This window comes from Anabrus simplex, chromosome 2 (genome assembly GCF_040414725.1).
Source record: "Anabrus simplex isolate iqAnaSimp1 chromosome 2, ASM4041472v1, whole genome shotgun sequence".
Taxonomy (NCBI): Eukaryota; Metazoa; Arthropoda; class Insecta; order Orthoptera; family Tettigoniidae; genus Anabrus; species Anabrus simplex.
This window is the reverse complement of record NC_090266.1, coordinates 902,197,813-902,217,443: the sequence shown is the minus strand read 5'-3', so window position 1 is coordinate 902,217,443 and position 19,631 is coordinate 902,197,813. Positions and strand designations below refer to the sequence as shown.

Here is a 19,631-nt window from a genome sequence, read left to right as displayed (position 1 = left end):
GCATTTTACGACCTTGAAAGGGCTCTGGTCTGCCCAGCGACCGCTGCTCAGCCCAAAGGCCTGCAGATTACGAGGGGCCGTGTGGTCAGTCATTATATTAATCTATATATATTTTATCCTACTGGCCTTGGAGGAGAACAAGTTTGTTGTGCAACTGCCTTTTTGATGTAATGCAACTGACAAATGATTTGGTAAAATGCCTGATTCTTGCGTAGAGGTATCAACTACAGCATGAATCAGGTGAGACAGATGATTGTCAAAATGCTCGAATTCCATTGAGTGGCCATTTAGGCTGGTGAAAAGTTCCACAGTTAACAAATCTTGGAGGATGCTGATCTGGAGTTTCAGAATCTTGTAGCTGTTCACTGAAAGACTTCCGGCAGTACTTCTCCTGAAGTGGGTCTCGCATATTTTGCATATTTTGAATACATCATTAGAAGGATACACAAGAAATCCTTTGTCTTTATAACATATCAGGGACTTTCTCTGCCGACCAGGATCGAGTATAAATAAGGAATTCACACATGTTACACACATTAACTTCAACATTGACTTTCTACCCACAAACCCAGAAATATAATAGACAACAGTTCAGCACAAAGTGACAATGCATGAGGAAGAAACAAGTAGTCATGCTCTCCATAATCAGAAAGGGCAGAATACTCTACATTCTCCATACGCTCATTAGCCTTTGTAGTCACATTGATTAACTCCACAGATTTTGGTACCGGTACAGAAGAAGAAACCGACATTATTGAAATTGCTGAAAGAGGTAAACAGTTACCATTTTCAGTAGTGCCTATCTGAGAATTTACCAGCAATTTCTGGTATGCTGATGAAAACTGTTGAGCAGTAGAATTAATGTTCCAACCTCCTTTGAGACGGATGCAAGCAAAGAATAATGCATCATTCAGAAAACTTAGAATATACTCCCACTGCTCAGCACATGCTGCTTTTTTTTTTCATCCAAACTGCTTCAATGATCTTGAATTTAGAATGTCATACAGATCATTGTATAACATAATGAACTTCACAGTTGCTTCTGAACCAAAAAGTAAACTCAACCTCAGCACTTTATTGCAGAAGACTATGGCAGTTGCACATGATTTGCTTAAAATTTGTGCAGCCAAAGATACTTTCATTTTGTTCGTTTTATTCTGGCCAGAATTGACATGATTTGACCTCAGTTTGTTCCCTAAATGGAGACCTTCTTTCTCTTGCAAATCAACCAACTCTTTCACATACTTCCATGAAATAACCAAACCATCACCATCAACAATAGTTCTCTTGTCACCCAGGGCATTTCTGACAAACTTAAGCATGTGAGGAGGATCCAATAACACTACAATTTCTTCTCCCGATATAAGATGCTTAAATGTGGTACAGAAATTTACTGCTGAGAGATTACAGCCAAGCTGTCTTACCATTCCCAAGTTAGAGGCTAGCCCATAAAAGTAAGAGAAACTACTGTTACATTAGCACTATGTAGGAGGGTAAGGCACTGCATAACTAAATTTGCCCTTTGAGGGGCATTAATTGCATCTACAAAGAAATACCCTACTGGAATTTTCCATTTCTCATTGATACACGTCAAGATAAACACCAAAGCATCCTTTGGAATTGGTAGTTATCATCATTGATCTCAACACCCATATTAATGTAACCATGAAATGTTTTGCCATTAAAAGTCACTTGTCGTCTAATAGCCATCTCATCCATGGATAAAGCAAATAGTAATTCATAATCACTGTGACTTACTTTCTCTTGCAATATTTTTTATGGCTGCTGCAGTAAACCGAGGAACACCCTCAGTTTGTTCATACCACTTCGAGAGTGTTATAGGATGTGCTGCTCTGGGGGAAAAGTGCAGTGTTAGGACAAATGCTCGCAGTTCTTCTGAATATTTACTAGGCAAACTTTCACTCTGAGCTTTAGCCAACTGTCTATTTAGAAACTCCTTATATACCGGGCGAGTTGACCGTGCGGTTAGGGGCGCGCAGCAGTGAGCTCGCATCCGGGAGATAGTGGGGTCGAATCCCACTGTCGGCAGCCCTGAAGGTGGTTTTCCGCGGTTTCCCATTTTCACACCAGGCAAATGCTGGGGCTGTACCTTAATTAAGGCCACGGACGCTTCGTTCCAATTCCTAGGACTTTCCTGTCCCATCGTCGCCATAAGATCTATCTGTGTCGGTGCGACGTAAAACAAATATCAAAAAAGAAACTCTTTATTGGGAGCAGCAGCCTTAGCAAGAATATCGAGAGTTGAATCATTCATAAGATGATTTTTTTCTGAGTTCTTAAATTAGAGATTTCAGTTCTCCTACCTTCTTCTTGCTTCTTCTGAGAGTTTGTCGCAAGACTTTCATTTTCTTCAACTGCCGTGCTTCCCTTTCTTGTGCTTCATCAAGTCTTCTTTTATATTCACTTTTGGTTGGTGAAGGAACCGAGGACTCGATCTCCACTGGCAGCTTAGATTATGGCAAAAAGCTAAGAGCATTATTTTTCCCGGATTTCCGGTAGCAACAAAACTACCGTGCGCTATATTAATGTTAGGACTGTAATATTCTTGTCCCAAGAAGTGTAAATGACTGTTGATGTTCTCAGTAACCCAGACAATTTTAATAATGTTTTTCCTTAGCAACTGATGCTTCTAAGAGGCCTAAAGGGAACAGGAAAATATTCCCAATTTATTTCAGGTATTTCGACTCCAACGAAGGCTTCGAAAATACACTTTTTAATTTTGCTCAAAGGGCAGATGAAACCGCGAACTCTAGATCATCAGTGTTGTTGAATAATCTTGAGAAATTCCATCTCAATCCTCGTTACATTTCTGTATTTTCTGATGACAATGCCAAGCGAATTTTGGTCGACACCATTCTATTTTTCAGCTTCTTAAGTTACCTAACACGCTGTAAAAGATAGTTGTTCAAATCATTTAGTTCAAAATGCTATGAAATATGCTACAGAAGTATTGGATATTTATCTTTAAAATGTTGTTCTAAAATTTTTCAATCTTATCTCAGAGAAAAGAGGGAAGATTTTATTTTGTTGGTCAGAAATATTGCGTCATATGCCAACAAAATGGCTAAGTTTAACAGCAGCTGTTAAAAGAATGCTTAACAATTGAGCAGCTATTAACATGCATTTTCAAAGTTTGGATTATTGCCCCATTTTTTAATGGTCGAAAATGATTATCCAGGCTTAGACATTTATATTCATCTGTATTTTAATTTTGTTGTCATTGCTGGAGGGTAACATGATATTACCAGTAAAGCTTTGTAGAACGGTGAATTAAGTGTGTTAACAGTAATAGTATTAATAAAATAATCAAACCTAATGATATTAAGGAAGAATGATCACTGTTACGGGTTTCGGGGACATTTTTATATTTATAAGATGGCCAGGTATTCTCGAGATGAACTAAGGACTATTCCGATCAGGGGCGTGAATTTGAAATTTGACGCCGTATAGGCCATCTGTGAGGAGGGAGCACTACCTAAGATGAATTCTAGTGGTGAAAACGGCACACACACTCAGACCCCGAGCCATGGGAATTAACTAATGAAAGTTAAAATCCCCCGACCCGTCCTGGAATCGAACCTGAGGCCTCTTGGACCAAACATTTAAGCCATAGAACCGGGCGTTCGTCCAAATTATACCTCACTGTCCACTGTACTATGGTGTTTAAGTGGAGGTTCAAATTATAAAGTGCTATTTTATTGACTGTGTTCAAATTTTGTTGCAGATGGCGCCAATTGTCCTAACATTATATCTCGTGCTGGATGGGGTGCCAGAAGTGCTAAGAGCGTGGATTATATGATCATTCCAGTGCAGTACGCCATTATCCAGCATACAGACACTCCTATTTGCACCAGTATGAGAGAGTGTGTGGAACGTGTGGCTAGCATACAAGCTTATCATATGAATACACTTGGTTGGGACGACATCGGTTTCTCGTAAGTTTTCTTTCTCAGAAATCAGCCTCCTTCTAGTCCTCTATTGTAGTGGTATTTCTCAGTAAGCTGTTCGTAGAATATCTTGTCTACATCTGCGGTATTACTTCTCAGGAACCAAGCTATCTTCTCTACGATATTGCTTCCATTCATTATCAGGAATCGCTCACGTTATCTACCACTGTGCACTTCTTTCTCAGGAAATAATTCATTTCTTGTGTACGTTTGCAGTGTTCTTCTTCAAGTGTGATACACTCTTTTACTTCCCCAGCGTTCTTCTTCGGCAGGGCCTCTCAGAGTGCATGCACCAGGTGCATGCACTGTGCACGGTGCAAAAGACAACTTCGCTTGGTTGACCAGGGTGCAGACCCCCACTCCTCGATTTGCAGCAATAGCGCTGTCTCTCTCTTTTCTCACGCCTGTCTCCCTCGCTCCGCCTGTCTCCCTCTTCCTCAATTGCTCCGTAGGGCTCCAAATCCGAGCCGAGTTGGGCCTAGTTGAGCCGAGCTTAGCCGAATAGCCCAGAGACGAAGCGTTGGACCAAGCCGAGCCGAATGGGACCGATGCACTGTGCACAGGAACTCTGCGCCTCAATTCGCACGCGTGAGATTTTGGGCGTTTGAGAGGCCCTGTTCTTCGGCATTTGTTGTCTCCTCATTCAGGAACAAGACAGCTGACCGAACGCTTGGTTAGGAGCTCGCCTTTTGGATTCAATGATACATTGAATGTCGCCGCAGTTCTTTGGCATTTAAGAGTACTTAAGTGCATAGAAGTAGTGGCATTTGAAGTACTTCATCTCTTTGCAAACCTCCCGGTTCTTGGGCTCTTCAAACTGAGAGTAGTTGAAGAGACGCTAAGTATACAGTATTATGTCTTGTTCAAATGGCATGTGTCCTTCTTTGTATGTATGTTGAGTATTCAGCCCGATGGCTGGCTGGATCCTCAACAACTCCACCATCAGCCTTCATAGATGGCCTAGGCGCCACTCAAAATGCGTTCAAGCGAAATGAGAAACGAGGCGGTTACCGTTGTCGAGCCAGGCGTTGCTCGCGTTGTTCTTACATGGCAGCCTTCTAAATCCACTGAAATGATCGCACCAACCGTTCTTATGAGCGATATTTTCACACCATTCTTCAGAGGAACTGGCTGCGAAAGGAATAGCGTAATTGGCATCGCTTATACCTTGGATACCAAGCCAAGGGTGAGACTGAGGCAGGTCAGTTAAAGTAACAAATTTGTTTTATTCGGGACATAGTGGGTTTGAACCGCACTGTCGGCAGCCCTGAATATGGGTTTCCGTGGTTTCCCGTTTTCACACCAGGCTCTACCTTAATCAAGACCACGGCCGCTCCCTTCCCTTTCCTGTCTCTTCGTCGCACTAAGACCTATTTGTGCCGGTGCGACGTAAAGCAACTTGTAAAAATAAAATAAAATATAAAATAAAACTGTTCTAACCCATACCCATGCACTGTAAACACAAGGTCTCGCGAACAAAAAGGCATAGTGTCCCTCCTTAATAGCCCTATATCATTCTGTACCTAGTCACAAGTACTGGATAGTTGTCCCGACGGAATTATTTAATGCCATATGGAGTGTGATAGCTGAGTGACATCGCCTCTGGCTTCATATTAATGTGGCCAGTGTTCAAATCCTGCTCAATGCATGTGTGATTTCTAAAACGAAAACCCGCGCTTCTTTTAGATTCCATGTAAATCTATATGTCCTATGACTATGCTCGTGATATCAACAATCGCGTAAAACGATCATTGAATAATCCTACAATTTGAGCCTACGTAGCCGTAAAAGAGACGAAATGGACTTACCACAGTTGATATGGTACCACTACATACTACTACTGAGCGAGTTGTCTGCATTGTTAGGGTCATGCAGCTGTGAGTGACTGCTGCCCAGCCACATGACCTACAGATAATTGAAGAGCCAATTGGTCAACGTGGCGATAACCTCATCTGTATTACTAGGCTTCAGTAGCAGAGTACCTTTCATATCATGCAGCTCCTCCGTAGGTCTCACGAAGCTGAGTGAAGCCCGTTCCAGCCCTCAGCCAATAATTAGAATTCCTAGACTAGTGCTGGGCTGAGTGGCTCAGACGGCTGACCCCAACTTGGCAGATTCGATCCTGGCTGAGTCCGGTGGTATTGGAAGGAGTTCAAGTCAGTCAGTCTCGTACCGGTAGATTTACTGGCACATGAAGAACTCCTGCGGGACAACATTCCGGCACCTCGGCGTCTTCGAAAACCGCCATAAGTAGTTAGTGGGACGTAAAACCAAATAACATTAGTATTATTCCTAGAATAGTCGGGACCGGGCGAGTTGGCCGTGCGCGTAGAGGCGCGCGGCTGTGAGCTTGCATCCGGGAGATAGTAGGTTCGAATCCCATTATCGGCAGCCCTGAAGATGGTTTTCCGTGGTTTCCCATTTTCACACCAGGCAAATGCTGGGGCTGTACTTTAATTAAGGCCACGGCCGCTTCCTTCCAACTCCTAGGCCTTTCCTATCCCATCGTCGCCATAAGACCTGTCTGTGTCGGTGCGACGTAAAGCCCCTAGCAAAAAAAAAAGAATAGTCGGGAATCGAATCCTGGGCATCCGAGTAAAAGGCAGGTACAGTACATCTTCACCAATAAAAATAATAATAATAATAATAATAATAATAATAATAATAATAATAATAATTGACCTGTCTTAGTCTCTTCCTTGGCTTTGACAATATGAAAGTGACTGAGGTATGAGAGATTCTAGTAATACCGTTCCTTATGCAGCCAGTCCCTGTTATGAATGGTGTGAAAATATCGATTTCAGTGGGCATGGCAGACTGATATGTAATAGCAACTTCTGGCTCAGTGAATAAAGCAACGGGAAACTACCTTACTCCTCATTTCGCTAGTATGCCTCTTCAGTGACACCTGGGCTATGTATGACAGCTGTTGGTGAAGCTGTAGGGGATCAAACCAGCATTTGGGCTGAATACCCAACATACAACAACATACAACAATAAAATTTGACCTCGGCAAAAGAACACAGTCCTTTGATTTGACTCTACTTAAATGACATCCTGTAATCCATTGATCGTGGCATCACCGTAAAAATGTTAAGTCAATCCTCGTGGTGGTGAAGTCAGGAACTTTACATAAGTGGCTTACGACTGCTATGATTGTAGATCTTAACCAGGGTTCTATTACATGCCGAGAAGAAAAACATGGTGAATTATAGAATTTTCTTAAAAATACGCCTACATTTTCTAGTATTGAACGCACGAAGAGGCTACCTCATAACCCACTCCGACCATCAATGCCGACTTGTGTTGTTGTTGTTCTATAATATCAATGTAAATATGTACAAATCCTATCAATACTTATTTATTGCTTGTTTATTTCTTTCTTCTTTTCTCTTTTCTTTCGTTTTATTTCATATTTTAGCCATATTGAATTTCTTTACATCCATATAGTTTCACAAGAACCTGTCTGTGAAGTTATTGTATATTTTCAGATTCCTTGTTGGTGGAGATGGTAATGTGTACGAAGGTCGAGGATGGCACAAGGTTGGAGCACATACAAAGGGCTTCAACAAAAAGGGATTAGGAATTGTTTTAATTGGAAACTTTAATGGTAAGTCATATATTAGCTTGATAGCAATGATGATACTGTACATGGTTAATATCCTTTAATATCTGTATACTTCAAGAGAGCTCGCCTGTGTGGTGTAGTGATTAGTGTGATTAGCTGCCACCCCCGGAGGTCCGGGATCAATTCTCGACTCTGCCACGAAATTTGAAAATTGGTACAAGGACTGGAATGGGTTCTATCCAGCCTCAGGAGGTCAATTGAGTAGAGGGGGTTCGATTACCATCTCAGCCATCCTCGCAGTGGTTTTCCGTGGTTTCCCGTTGTTTCCCGTTTCTTCTCCAGGTAAATGCCGGAATTGTACCTAACTTAAGGCCACGGTCGCTTCCTTCCCACTCCTAGCCATTTCATATCCCATCATCACCATAAGACCTATCTATGTCGGGGTGACGTAAGACAAATTGTAAAAACAAAGAAAAAGCTGCACATATACAGGGTTATTCAGGTAAGTTGTCCACATTATACCTCCTGTGGGTGGGGGACTCAGACGAGGAATACACCCACGGTATACCCTGCCTGTCGTAAGAGGTGACTAAAAGGGGCGACCAAGGGATGATTGTGTTAGAACCATGAAACTACTTGTGATTAGTACCACCACGCGGGGAACACCATGGGTCGCTTTTACTTGCGCGTAGTACCACTATGTTCGGTACCAAATACTGTAGGTTTGTGATTAGTAGCAAAAGAGTACGTTGCCGGCCTTTACAGTACCTGTGATTGTTAGCACTATATGAGCGATACCATGGGATGAGCGACACCATGGTTCTGTCTTGCCTATGATTAGTACCCACTATATGAGGAACACCAAGGGATAGCGCGAATCCCTGTGGTTAGTACACTTACGTCTACGCTACTTGTGATTAGGACCGCAGCATGACAAATAACATGGTTCTACTTTCCTAGTGATAAGTACTATTATGAGGGGCCGAAGACTTGGATTTTGGACAACTTTAGACTAAAAGCATCATCGATTCAGTATTATGCTATAGACGCAGTCCCTTGGTCAGTAATACTACTGTATTATTTCACGTCAGTTTCTGTGAATGCGAGACATTGCGGGTCGGATCCACTGATTGTTTTAAATTCATATCCATCCATACATTCTTCGTCCTCACGTTTTGAATTCTGGTCAGTGGAAGATTTTGGACTTTTAATTTGTCATTCCATTTCGTCTCATCTCGTACCATTAGGGGCCGACGACGTAGATGTTAGGCCCCTTTAAACAACAAGCATCATCATCATCATCATCATCATCATCATAATCATTTTTCTCTTCCGATTAGTGTTAAGAAGAGGTGATTGCGAAGTTGTACTAGTTGTTCTTCTTCAAAAATACTTACATCCACTACCTCCATTATTTTAAAACTTTCAAACTAGGCATTTCTTTGCTTATTCATGTTTCTTCTTCTTTCTCTGCCACTTTTCCCACAACTTGGTGGGGATGTGTTGCGATCCATGTCACGCACGTCGATTTTGGCTCAGTTTTACTGGGAAACCTTCCTGACATCAATCGTGTATGGTTTTCTTTTCCCTAGTGTTAACACTGACTCAGGTGGGTTTTCGGTGACAATGGATTAGGAAAGGACTAGGACCGGGAGGGTAGCTGTCATGTCCTCAACTAAGGCGAAAATGGTGTGAAAGTAGAAAGCCACGGAGCGCCATCTTCAAGACTGCCGATAGTGCGGTTCAAACTTATCATCCCTCGAGCTCAAGCTAGCAGCTATGCGGCCCACACTACGCAGCTAGCTCGTTCGGCCCTGTGTAGTTTAATCTCACGTTAGGATATAATAATTTAGTCTCATAGAACCCGTCGCATATCCGTTTTTCATTTACCTGTTAACTACGGTGATATTAAAGTTCGTAATTCATACATTTTATCATAATGTATTTGTGGGTACAATAGAGAGAATACCTAGGCCCTAGTTGTCAGCAAAAGGTGTGCCGGGCTGAGTGGCTCAGACCATTGAGGCGCTGGCCTTCTGACCCCAACTTGGTTCGATCCTGGCTCAGTCCGGTGGTATTTAAAGGTGCTCAAATATGTCAGCCTCGTGTCGGTAGATTTACTGGCATGTAAAAGAACTCCTGCGGGACTAAAATTCAGCACCTCGGCGTGTCCATAAACTGTAAAGTAGTCAGTGGGACGTAAAGCAATTATTATTGAAAATCCACAGACTATTTCCAGTCATTCCACCGGGTCAGGAATGGAATGAATGAAGCCCCCATCTAGTGGCGAGGATAGGAATAGTGCCGCCTGCCGATGCCTGTCGCACTCCTGGGGGCAATGATTAATGAATGACAGATGAAATGAAATTATATTGGAGAGTGTTGCTGGAATGAAATATGACAGGGAAAACCAGAGTACCCGGAGAAAAACCTGCCCTGCCTCCGCTTTATCTAGCACAAATCTCACGTGGAGTGACCGGGACTTGAACGACGGAACCCAGCGGTGAGAGGCCGGCGTGCTGCCGCCTGAGCCACGGAGGCTCTTAAAGCAATTATTATTATTATTATTTAAAAGAAGGTGCAGCAACTCTATTTTAACAGCTGGCTCATATTTCATACGTAGCGCGAATCAGACAAGGAATTTACATAAAACATATCACATTACCAGCCAGCACAGAAAGACGCAATAGTGAATAAACCCCTCCTCATGGGGATGGCGTCAAAAAGAGTATCCGAACGTAACTAACATGAGCCCAAGTGGCTCCAGCGACCCCAGAAATAACTGAGATAAGCTGAAGAAAAATAAATGACGTTTTATTTTTACAATTTGCTTTACGTCGCACCGACACAAATTGGTCTTATGGTGGCGATGGGATAGGAAAGGGCTAAGAGTGAGAAGGAAGAGGCCATGGCCTTAATTAAGGTACAACCCAGTATTTTCTTGGGGTGAAAGTGGGAAACCGCGGTAAACCATCTTCAGGGCTGTTGACAGTGGAGTTCGTTCTCCCGAATGGCAGCTCACAGCTGCGCTGACCAAGTTAACAGTAAACTCATATAAACCGAGTGAGTTGGATGCACGGTGATCTGTGTGTCTGTTAGCTTGCATTCGAGAGATGGTGGGTTCAAACCCCTCTGTTGAAGATGATTTCCCGTGTATTCCATTTTCAGACCAGGCAAATGCTGGGACTTTATCGTAATTAAGTCCACGGTCGATTTCTTCCCAAGCCCTACCCTATCTCATCGTCGTCATAAGACCTGTCTAAGTCTGTGTGATGAAAGACCACTCAATTAACTGTCTTCACTCTCACCAAACCGGCTGCTTGACGTACTTGTTTAGATCGTTGTCTGCTAAGTTCATGTTTGTAGGATCCAGTCTAGGCTGCGGTCTGTTTGATTTTAAGAACGCTTAAATGCTTGAGAACCTATCAGTAGACTGATTGAAAAATTTGAGAGTCTAGAGTAAAATTCCTCCAATCTGGCGTCTCTTGAAATATATATATATATATTGGAAATTATATTTTGTACATGTATCACTATGTACAGTTTTTCAATACAGTTAATATTCAAGGAGAAATTTGAGATTTCATGGTTTTACCCCCTTAACATTGCTATGCCATTGGATTCTAAATGTAATCACAGTCACATAATAATTATATATGGCCTAGTGCAGAGCCTGGCTATCCCTGAACTTAAATACCGAGAGTCCTGTGATGTGGTAACGAACGAAAGAAAAATAAACAAACAAAAAAACAAACAAACAAACAAATTAGAACTGAACCTACAGTCTACTTTTGTGTACCTAATACCACAAAAAAAGCAATATGAGGCAAAAAATTGAATTGAAGTGTACAGGCAACATTACAATTTTATCTCTATAGATTACAAGAATTTCTCGAGTTTCCTAATCATCAGTGATAGTAGAACCTGCTGTATACTACTCACTTGGCCAGTTTTTCTATACACATGGCTTACTATACGAGGCACAGCTACTTACTGATGGGTACTTTAATGTGATGTGAATTATGCCTTACCATAGAGAAGCTCAGAGGTTGGTAATGGGAACCCTTGGCTGGTAAGACCAGTGGATCTAAATTTCACAGTGGTCTAAATGTCCTGTTGTACTGTGGACTGGTCTGCGTATTCGCATAATATAATATAATATAATATAATATAATATAATATAATATAATATAATATAATATAATATAATATAATATAATATAATATAATAATAATAATAATAATTATTATTATTACATGTGAAATGAGATCAAGTGTTTAATAGACTATTTTAACTAACATATGGTGCTTGAAGCCAGAAATCGTCCTTCGACCCGATTTGCATTTTCTACTGTACTGAACATTTTTATTTTTACATTTGACTTTACGTCGCACCGACACAGATAGATCTTTTGGCCTTAACTGCGGTATAGCCCTGGCATTTGTCTGATGTGAAAATGGGAAACCACGGAAAACCATCTTCAGGGCTGCCGACAGCGGGGTTCGAACACACTATCTCCCGAAATCCAGCTTACAGCTGCGTGCCCATAACCGCACAGCCAACTCGCTCGGTGACCAGTTTCTCCAAACGACATGTGGCTTGGTTTCGTGGGCCGTATCACGAATAAACATGCGCATAGTGAGTCATCTTGCATAACTCTTCCGCACGCGGCAATGTAAGCACAGACTCATTAAGTGAAGGCTTGAACATCCACCTCCACATTTCATATGAACAGAAGTACTGTAAAATAGCCAGGCTGAGTAGATTGGATCGTGGCTCCTTTCGAAGGTATTTGACAGTGCTCGAATACTCCAGCCTTCTGTTGGCACGGAAAACAAAATTCAAGCACCACAACGCCTCCGAAAACCATAAAAGTATAGTGGGACGTAAAACCAAGAACATTATTACTAAGAAAAGTGAGATATTTTTCTTGTACTGCCCTACCCATACCGAAATGAGTACATTTTCCCGCTGTCGTACACGATTTAAATGTGGAGAGCCGACCTCAGTGGCGCAGTCGGTTAGTCGTTGGTTGGTCTTCTGTTCTCAAGATAGTGGTTTCATTTGCAGGAAGTGTCAACGGCATTTGAGGTTTAAATGGGGCAACTCCCTGTCGTTGACTTCCGACACGTTAAAGAACTTCCGCGGGAGAGATTTCCACCACTTCGGCGTCTCTTAAAATGTGTAACAATTGAAACTTGTTAATAATTGATATTAATAATGTAATTATTAATATATTATTGCCAATATTAGGCTTATGTAAGAAATAAATCAGCTCTCGGATGAGATATATTTCATATATATAGTCCGACTTTGCTGTATGGGAGTGAAGGCTGGGTGGATTGAGGATATCTTACCTATAAGTTGTAAGTAACAGATATAATAGTAGCGAGAACGATTGCTGGTAAAATAGATGGAAGCAATGGCAGAAGGATATTCGGAATGGGGAGATGAAAGCCTGCTTTGGTGGCGGGGTAATGTGAGGTACATGGAGGGATACTAGGAGAATAACACTGCCATGGAGGGTAAGAGAAGTAGAGGGAGACCAAGGTGTCCATGGTTAAACTCAGTTTTGAATGACATTGATAAGGGGTGTAGAACTAAACGAGGCCACGGAACTAGCTGTAAGAAGAGGATTATGGAGACGCTTACTTAATTCACAGGGGTTTGCAGATTGAACGCTGAAAGGCATTAAAGTTTGTAATAATAATAATAATAATAATAATAATAATAATAATAATAATAATAATAATGTGGAGGATTGGTGCAGAAAGATGAAAATCTTATCACGATATTATTTATGGATCATTTTAAAAACTATTCCTGACATGGAGTGTTTTCTGGATTGCTGGAAAAGTACAATTGTTAATGATAACAAAATATATTTTCATGGTACTATGTTTCTCTAGGACGAGTAATGTTTCTTTTCTTGAAGATAGTAAGTCAAAACGTAAAATTCCCTATCCCACTGTACGGAAACAATGGAACAGAGCTCACTGCAACTTATGTATCTGCTAGTTTGCAGTCCCGCCGATAGATGCCGCACAGATTTATAGGTCGGTAAATCCACCTTGGCTCAAGGACAGTAGCAAAATGATGAAAGTGCGGAACGGGTAAGACACGGAAGAAAATTTGAGCAATGATCCAGAAAACAGGAAACTTGTCAACATTAACAGAAATGAAATGGCGTATGGCTTTTAGTGCCGGGACTGTCCAAGGACAAGTTCGGCTCGCCAGATGCAGGTCTTTTGATTTGACTCCCGTAGGCGACCTGCGCGTCGTGATGAGGATGACATAGTGATGAGGACGAAACACACACCCAGCCCCCGTGCCAGCGAAATGAACCAATTAAGGTTAAAATTCTCTACCCTGCTGGGAATCGAACCCGGAACCCCTATGACCAAAGGTCAGCACGCTAACCATTTAACATTAACACAATTGTGCTTGCATACTGAGGGGAAAATTCAGTCTGTCCAACAACCGAGGAAATTGAAAGGTTAGGGGAAAAGAACAGGCAAGTCAACTTTTTATCGTAATCGAGTTAGTGGTGATATACTGGGCATCGGACAAAGCTTAATTCAGTTTCCTATACTTCGAAATTCTATTATTATTATTATTATTATTATTATTATTATTATTATTATTATTATTATTATTGGTCTTACGTCCCACTTTTCGAAGACGCCGAGGTGCCGGAATTTTGTGCCGCGGGATTCTTTTTCTTGCCGATAAATCGAACGGCACGGGACTGAGGTTCTCGAGCACCTTCAGATACCACCGAACTGAGCTAAGATAGGACCTGCCAGTTTGAGCTCAGAGCCAGCGCCGTAACTGTCTGAGCCACTCAGCCCGCTCTTGTGTTATTCGAAGCATATGCATATACTGTATAGTAATTAGTCCACATGTCCATCAACATCTAACTATTCGGTAATGTTGTTGATGGAATGGTGTGGGGGAGCAGCCATGTGACGCTGAATAAGTTGAAAATGTTCGACGAGTGGAACACCGTACTCTTGTCGTCAGGGTATGTATGAGAAAACTCATTTTGAGCTATAACAAATACTTGAAAAACTTTTGTGATTTTTATCGAAACATAAATGAGCGGTGCCGAAATAGTGTTCTTTGTGTCAGTCGTTTGTTTACCCACAAAAAATTAAATTTACTTTCTGACTTAACCCTCGTATATGTTGATTAACCCATGCGTTTATTGTATGTATGTAAGTATGTATGTATGTATGTATGTATGTATGTATGTATGTATGTATGTATCGTACCCTATAGGGCATAAACAACACTGCAAGGTCGATCTTACCTTCTTACCTGTTATTTGATGAATGCGCCAGCCCAACTGCAGTCGGCAGGAAAGGTCGTTTACAGGGTTCTTGTGAACGAGAGTAGGGAGATAAAAAAAATAATTGTACTATACGTATGCTTACGAAATGAGGAACACAAACGCATTTACTGACATATTGAGCCAAAGTTGTGTATTCTTAAACCAACATCCTCTTTTCTTTTATATTACAATTGATTGCACTAATAGTGCTAAAAGGGATGCTCAAAAGGCTCACATCATAAATCCAAAGATAAACATCAAAAAAATATACACTCGCTGGTTGATGTCGTGCGGAAAATCGATAAGTGAACCAAGGAAACAGATGTGTCCTTACTTGGAACAGCATCGCTGTACCTACAAATAAAGTACATGATGCCAGGGTGAGAAATTGTCCTGCAGAAATAAAGCCACTAAAAGGTCCCCACACATATTTGGGAAAGTGCATACAACAAAGATAGTAAGTTTGAACCTACTACTACAGGCATATCCTTTCTAATCTCGCATGAAATATATTTTTATGGATATGAACCAAGGTCCATTAAAACAAACGTTATATTAACAAAATGTACTGATTAAGCGAGTTTTCTTAGTGCCCAGTTTCTACCTAATGCACAACCATTTACAAACAAATTAAAGTAAGTAAAAGAGAAAGAAAGGATGAATGAATGAAGCCGCCGCCGCATGCCTGTCTCGCCTGCGAGAAGGAATTCCTCCCCTCCCCCTGACTATTTAAAAATGGCTGCGAGGCTCCCTGCTGTGCAGGCAGGGGAAACGACCTCCAAGTCCTGGGGCCGTGAAACGCACCCTCACAACAAACAAAAATAAAAACTTAGCCTAGTTTCCAAGCATGCGGAACTCTGCTCTTGCCTCGACCTTGTCTCAACACATGACGAAGATCGCCACAATAATGAGTGAGGAATCACATACATTTCTGTAACTGTCCAATGCCCGTGACAGACCGCCCTGGGTCTCGATTGTACCATATGGAGTATTATACTCTGTTATACACATCAACCTCGCCGTCAACCCAATGCGACGTGTTCCTATTAACCCTCACGTCTAGGGTTCAATCCCTTACTTGGCAGAGTACGAGGGGTCGCAAATATACGTGACATGGCCTACGATGTAGTTTCATTACACTCACAGTCAATTAAACTCAATACAAACACGAAGTAAACAATTAAATCCAGGCCGCATGCGTGCTCTACATTATGCAGACAGATTCCCTTCCCAACATAAGGGTACTCGATCATTAATAACCCATAATTACAAGCAGATATCGTCTGATGCCGGGCACTAAGAAACATTGATTTAAGCTCGTACATAAGCTTCCCTACGACTATGTGTACAGCAACACTGTCATTTAAACTACCTTAATCCTTGCTTTCTATAAAAAAATAGAATAAAAATGTATATTCCTTACCCTAAAATATATAAAGAAAATACCTTAATAAATGGCCTAATGGGCCGTAATCCTATTCCCTACTATATTTACAAATTAATCACCGTATTTCTGCATAACAACCCCCCAACCCTACACATATATATTAATTATTGTTCACTTATCTATCATCTTGGAGACCTCTTCCTCACCGTCCGGGTTGACTGCGGATGCTTAAGCAGTCATGGCGGCAGCGTTGTCCCAGATCGATCCCTTAGGTCCCGTCTTCCAGTGTACCATGTTCATGATGTCCTTTTCCGCCTGGGTAGCCCGTTGGTCGTCTTCTTGGGGTCGTGGACGGCAGTTCGTAACACCAGTGTCCTGCACACCTCACCGCTCTTCACTGAAATGAAATACTCAGTTTATTCACAGCACAGCACCTCCCGATCCATTTATTCCCTTTGACATGGGAATCAGTACTAGATATCTGGAATCTCGAAACTGACTTTACTATTCCTGCTCCACTAATCTAGTCTTCTACCTCTGACCGGAGTAATACCTACTATCCTAGCTTATTGTTACGGGTATTTTTTTATTTTTTTACCCGTCGCTACTCCCCTCTCATCGCCTCATAATGAAAGTCTACACAGGTAGCACTCTTTGCGTCAAATACTAAAACACTCGTCGGTCTCACCGCACATGTCTACATATTGTCTTTTACTTAAATTGCTACCGGGAACTTTACAAATCTCGAAGCTACTGAATCAAATTATCGCCACAACACTTATTAGTCACAATCTTTGTCTTAGACAAAGGTTTCCGGCGCGAGTATCAGCAGAAACGCGACGTGCACGGACAGCGATCTTATCATGGACTGAATACCTCCTTCCACCTTTCTCTGCTCTTATAGAATCCAGGAACCCACGCGACTCGCTGGGAAGTCCCGGGAAACAACTTGAGATTGGCATGTGGCCTCGAAACATTTTCTCACGGCCGTCGGCCTCCCACGTAGTTATTTATTCGATTATATATTAATAGACTTTGAGGTATCTATGGCTTCGGAAAATTCTGGCACCGATTTCCATCCTATTACTTTCCTGTAAAACCTTCAAATATAGGAATTACGACTCAATTTCCGTAGCGTGGTGAGCCTGTCCGTTCCCGCTGAAAATCTCTGTTAAGATGGCAGGTCTCTCCCCCAGACAAAATCCCATCTCTCTTTCTTTCTTCCTCACATATTCTTTCTTCGTCACACATGACCACGCCTTGCCTCGGGAATCCCCTTCAGTTCCCGCGCTTGGTATAGCATCACGCCTCTACAGTCAGCGTCCTGTTGCGCATTATTTTATCAGCGTTAAATATCCATTCTTATAATTAACAGAATGGTACAGTATGTATGTATGTATGTATGTATGTATGTATGTATGTATGTATGTATGTATGTACGTATGTATATTACTCTGAGCTTCCTTATTGTCTTTCATGTTTCTATAGAAATAATACGTATATTTCAGACGCACTTCCTCCACGGGCCCAACTGGAGGCTGTCAAGAAGCTTATGGAATGTGGAGTAGAATTGGGTGAACTGTCAGAAGACTTCAAACTGCTTGGTCACCGCCAGTTGGTTGCTACCCAGAGCCCAGGTGTAGCTTTGTACCTAGAAATTCAGACTTGGCCGCAGTGGGTGGAACAGCCATAGTGCACTTCTCGCTTTGACAGTTGATCTAATTTATTTAATGTATTCACATGCTTTTACTCTATTAGTGTTCATACTAATACTTGAATAAATAATGCTTTCTTTTTGTCATTAAAAAGTTTCAGTTGAAATTAAACTAGAAGAAATATACGGTGATCTCCATATTACACTTGTCTCTTGTTTACAATATAAACATGTGCATTATCTGCTAAGTGTTCGAACGTCTCTGGAGAAACGGCACCCATTCTTCTTCAAGAGTTCTAGCCAGAGCAGTTCATCAGTCCCAAGAGTCTGGAGAGAAGATGACGCTTTAATTCATTCCAAATGTGTTCTATGGTACTCAGAACAGGACTCTGTGCCGGCCAGTCCATTTCCAAAAGCAGTAGGGGCTATTGGGAAATAGAAGTGGGGGGGGGGCAAAAATATACAGACAACAGAAAGTAGTCGTTTTGAGGGATATAGCGGGGGGGGGGGGTATACAAATCAAAACTGAAGAAAAAAGCTACAAAATGGTAAGTTTTTGATGCTCTTTGAGCGAATTTCGACAGAGAGGTAAAGGCAATAATAGTTTTCTGAGATTTTGATTCAATACTATACAGTAAAACTTTCACCAAAGAAACAATATTACACACGTATTACAATTGAATACAAGTACGGCGTGATTATAAAATTAAAAAATCATTTAGTATTTAACTACACTCTAAGAAACTAATATCGTCGCCGTAAGACATATGTGTGTCGGTGCGACGTAAAGAAAAAAAAGAAACTAACAGACAATATTAAAGAGACTGCCAGAATGACGAATGCACGCCTCAGTATCCACGACCTTGGCAAAAAATGTACCTTGTTACCGTTCCACATAGCATTTGCGAAGTCTCAACTCTCGCTGTGGCGCTATACAAATCGGTTAGCCGCGACGAACGACATTTTGTGCGTATTTTCGATAATAATCTTGTTAATAATTAAAAACTTGCACAAATTGTTTTTTTTTAATTCCTAGTTTCAGCCGGCTAAAATGGAATAAAAATGTAATGTTTTTCTCTACAAACTGGGGGAGGGGCGACTGCCCCCCTTAGTCGCCGCTACTGTCCAAAAGTGTCCTGAAACCCCGTTTTATGGCAGAGAGAATTGACCTACTGATTCAGACCATAGTCACCATCGAACTGACCTTATACCGTAGACACCGAGCTCGATAGCTACAGTCGCTTAAGTGCGGCCAGTATCCGGTATTCGGGAGATAGTAGGTTCGAACCCCACTGTCGGCAGCCCTGAAAATGGTATTCCGTGGTTTCCCATTTTCACACTAGGCAAATGCTGCGGCTGTACCTTAATTAAGGCCACGGCCGCTTCCTTCCCAATCCTAGCCCTTCCCTGTCCCATCGTCGCCATAAGATCTATCTGTGTCGGTGCGACGTAAAACAACTGGCAAAAAAAATACCGTAGACAGCAAACAACTAGTCAAAATGCCATTTTTCCGTGAAGTGTTACGAGAGAAACCAATTAATTCCATGAAAAACACCCCATAATGTAATCATAGATCCTTCTGTGGATCACTGGCAGTGTTGACCTTCACATTCGAAGATCGTGGGTTCAAACCCAATATACGTAGTCGGATTCTTGAAGGGCGGAATCATATCCTGTCGGCGCTCTATGTCGTTCATTGTCGGCGAGTGAAAAGAACGTC

General features: G+C 41.7%; 1 protein-coding gene across 1 annotated transcript in view; it reads left to right on the top strand.

The window, feature by feature from the left end:
* The window catches only part of LOC136863173 (peptidoglycan-recognition protein 2), a 46,643-nt gene extending 28,529 nt beyond the window's left edge, over positions 1-18,114 (top strand). The window contains exons 2-4 of the mRNA XM_067139524.2: positions 3,746-3,956; positions 7,460-7,578; positions 17,766-18,114. Coding sequence (XP_066995625.2) covers positions 3,746-3,956; positions 7,460-7,578; positions 17,766-17,950 — 515 coding nt within the window. The 3' untranslated portion in view covers positions 17,951-18,114. The remainder of the gene's footprint in view (positions 1-3,745; positions 3,957-7,459; positions 7,579-17,765) is intronic.
* The last annotated feature ends 1,517 nt before the right edge of the window (positions 18,115-19,631 follow it).